This window comes from Monosiga brevicollis, genomic scaffold, assembly GCF_000002865.3.
Source record: "Monosiga brevicollis MX1 MONBRscaffold_44 genomic scaffold, whole genome shotgun sequence".
NCBI classification, from domain to species: Eukaryota; class Choanoflagellata; order Craspedida; family Salpingoecidae; genus Monosiga; species Monosiga brevicollis.
In genome coordinates this window covers 5,900-8,360 of record NW_001865081.1, presented here as the reverse complement: position 1 = coordinate 8,360, position 2,461 = coordinate 5,900, and the positions used below count along the sequence as shown (strand labels likewise).

At 56.6% G+C, this 2,461-nt stretch overlaps 1 protein-coding gene across 1 annotated transcript in view; it reads right to left on the bottom strand.

Annotated features, from left to right (window-relative positions):
* Positions 1-664: 664 nt before the first annotated feature.
* The window catches only part of MONBRDRAFT_12724 (uncharacterized protein), a gene marked incomplete at both ends in the record, with an annotated part of 5,405 nt that continues 3,608 nt past the window's right edge, over positions 665-2,461 (bottom strand). Inside the window, 3 exons of the mRNA XM_001750591.1 lie at positions 665-994; positions 1,060-1,204; positions 1,642-2,410. Of these exons, the coding sequence (XP_001750643.1) occupies positions 665-994; positions 1,060-1,204; positions 1,642-2,410 (1,244 nt within the window). The remainder of the gene's footprint in view (positions 995-1,059; positions 1,205-1,641; positions 2,411-2,461) is intronic.

The following is a 2,461-nucleotide window of genomic DNA, read 5'->3' as shown; positions in this document are numbered from 1 at the left end:
TCTCTCTCTCTCTCTCTCTCTCTCTCTCTCTCTCTCTCTCTCTCTCTCTCTCTCTCTCTCTCTCTCTCTCTCTCTCTCTCTCGCTCTCTCTCTTTCTCTCTCTCTCTCAAACCCACTCTGAATCTCTCTCTTCAAAACTCTCTCAATTCAACATCAAACAAGTGTCTCTCTCAAACTCTCTCAAGCTTTCTCTTTCTCTCTCAAACTCGCTCTCTCAAGCTTTCTCTCTCTTTCTCTCTCTTTCTCTTTCAAACTCTTCGAATCTCTCACTCAGAAGTGCGTGTGAGGTAGTCAAGACTCTGCTAAGACTGTTCTGGCCGTCTGGGTCGCGTCTCACAGAAGGGGCCGTGGATTTTTTTTTAGAGCCATCATGGAAACATTATGGTGATCATGACATCAAGTTGGCTTTGATTGAGCATTCGATTTCTCAGCGCAAAGTGGGTGGCATTGAGATCAGACAGCTCGAGAAAGCACACAACTGCGCACTCGTAAAGGCGAGGCAGCAAAGTTGCCGCAAAAGATTTGTTTTCAAGCATCAAACGAACAGAGGCATCACACGCGTTCACGCACAAACACGCACATTCACAAACACACACAATGGTTCAGGCACGCCTGAATTGGAGGCTTTGCATAAGACACAACGTCGAGCTCAGCAGCACAGGGTTTACTCCTGCGAAGCGGCATCAGACTGGGGGTCCCACTCGAGTTCCAAATCGGCAGCGGCGCCCTTGGCCACACGGCGACGGCGGACAACCACAAAGACAGTGATGACGGCAACAGCCACCGCGGCAAGGCCGAGTCCAATGCTGAGGCTGACGGCCGAGCTGTGCTGCGGCTCGCTGCTATCGCCCTGCTCCTGGACAATATTCTCGGCCGAACCAGATGCCTGGCACGAGCAGGTTTGGCAACCTTGCGCGTCGTAAAATGTCACAGATTCGGCACCAGCCTTGCAGTTGCAGGGCTGGAAGGTCGGGCACTGGCGGCTCTCGGTGGTCTACGACAAAAAGAAAATTATAATTATAAGATCAAAGTCATGGGCACATGAGACACTGCTTGCACCTCCACAAAGTGCAAGGGGTGTCGTTCGAGACCAGACACAACTCTATGCATCACATACCGTGTGACGAGTAGTGGCGCGAGTTGACGCAGCACGCGTGGTGGGAAGGGCTTGGCAACTGCAGACTTGGCAGCCTGAACGGTCCGTCTGTGATGGAACACGAGATCAAGACGCATGGCCAATGAGCAATTCAAGACATCCATGTGAGAACAAGTCGGCGAAGAGGGCAAAGCAACAAACCTCCCAAACAAGTTCAGCATTAGGCTTGCAATGGCACTCCGCCTCAGGGCAACGCTCGCTGGAAAATGAAGCACAACCGCAAGGGTGAGGAAGCATTGTTTGAGACGCAAACGATCAAAACTTGGCAGCGAATGAACAAACCTTGTCGTGGTAGCCCGGGCTGTGGTGGTCACAGGTTGACGAGCAGTGGTGGTGGTGTCGACGGGGCGGGTGGCAGGAGCAGCAGTGGTAGTGCGAACAGTAACAGGAGGTGGTGGTGGGGGCGCACGAGGGTTCTTGCATGTGCATGACTCAGGGCAACCATAGCGATCAGTCTGATAGATGATGGTAAGCACCTGGCTCACAAGAGCAACGAGGCATTGGGAGGGCAGGGGTGACTGAAAGTAGTAGTAGTCGGGGCTTGAGTGGTGGTGGTTTCACGAGCACGAGTGGTGGTGGTCTCAGGCACGCGAGTAGTGGTGGTCTCACGGGCACGAGTGGTGGTGGTCTCAGGCGCGCGAGTGGTGGTGGTCTCACGAGCACGAGTGGTGGTGGTGGCCTCACCGTTCCACTGGCAAGAGCAGCTGCGGCAGCCATCACGGTCATACACATCGACGGCATCGGCACCGGGCTTGCAGTTGCAAGGCTCGTAGGCCGGGCTGCCACGGGTGGTCGGGGCCTGGGTCGTCGTCGTCACAGGCGCACGAGTGGTGGTGGTCTCACGGGCACGAGTGGTGGTGGTCTCAGGCGCGCGAGTGGTGGTGGTCTCACGAGCACGAGTGGTGGTGGTGGCCTCACCGTTCCACTGGCAAGAGCAGCTGCGGCAGCCATCACGGTCATACACATCGACGGCATCGGCACCGGGCTTGCAGTTGCAAGGCTCGTAGGCCGGGCAGCCACGGGTGGTCGGGGCCTGGGTCGTCGTCGTCACAGGAGCACGAGTGGTGGTGGTCTCACGGGCACGAGTGGTGGTGGTCTCAGGCGCGCGAGTGGTGGCTGGCGCCTGGGTGGTCGTAACTTGTGCCGACTGGCAAGAGCAGCTGCGGCAGCCATCGCGGTCGTAAAAATCGACAGATTCAGCACCGGGCTTGCAGAAGCAGGCTTCGTAAGCCGGGCAGCCACGAGTGGTGGGCGCTTGAGTGGTGGTGGTGGTGGTAACGGGAGCGCGGGTAGTGGTAGTGAACA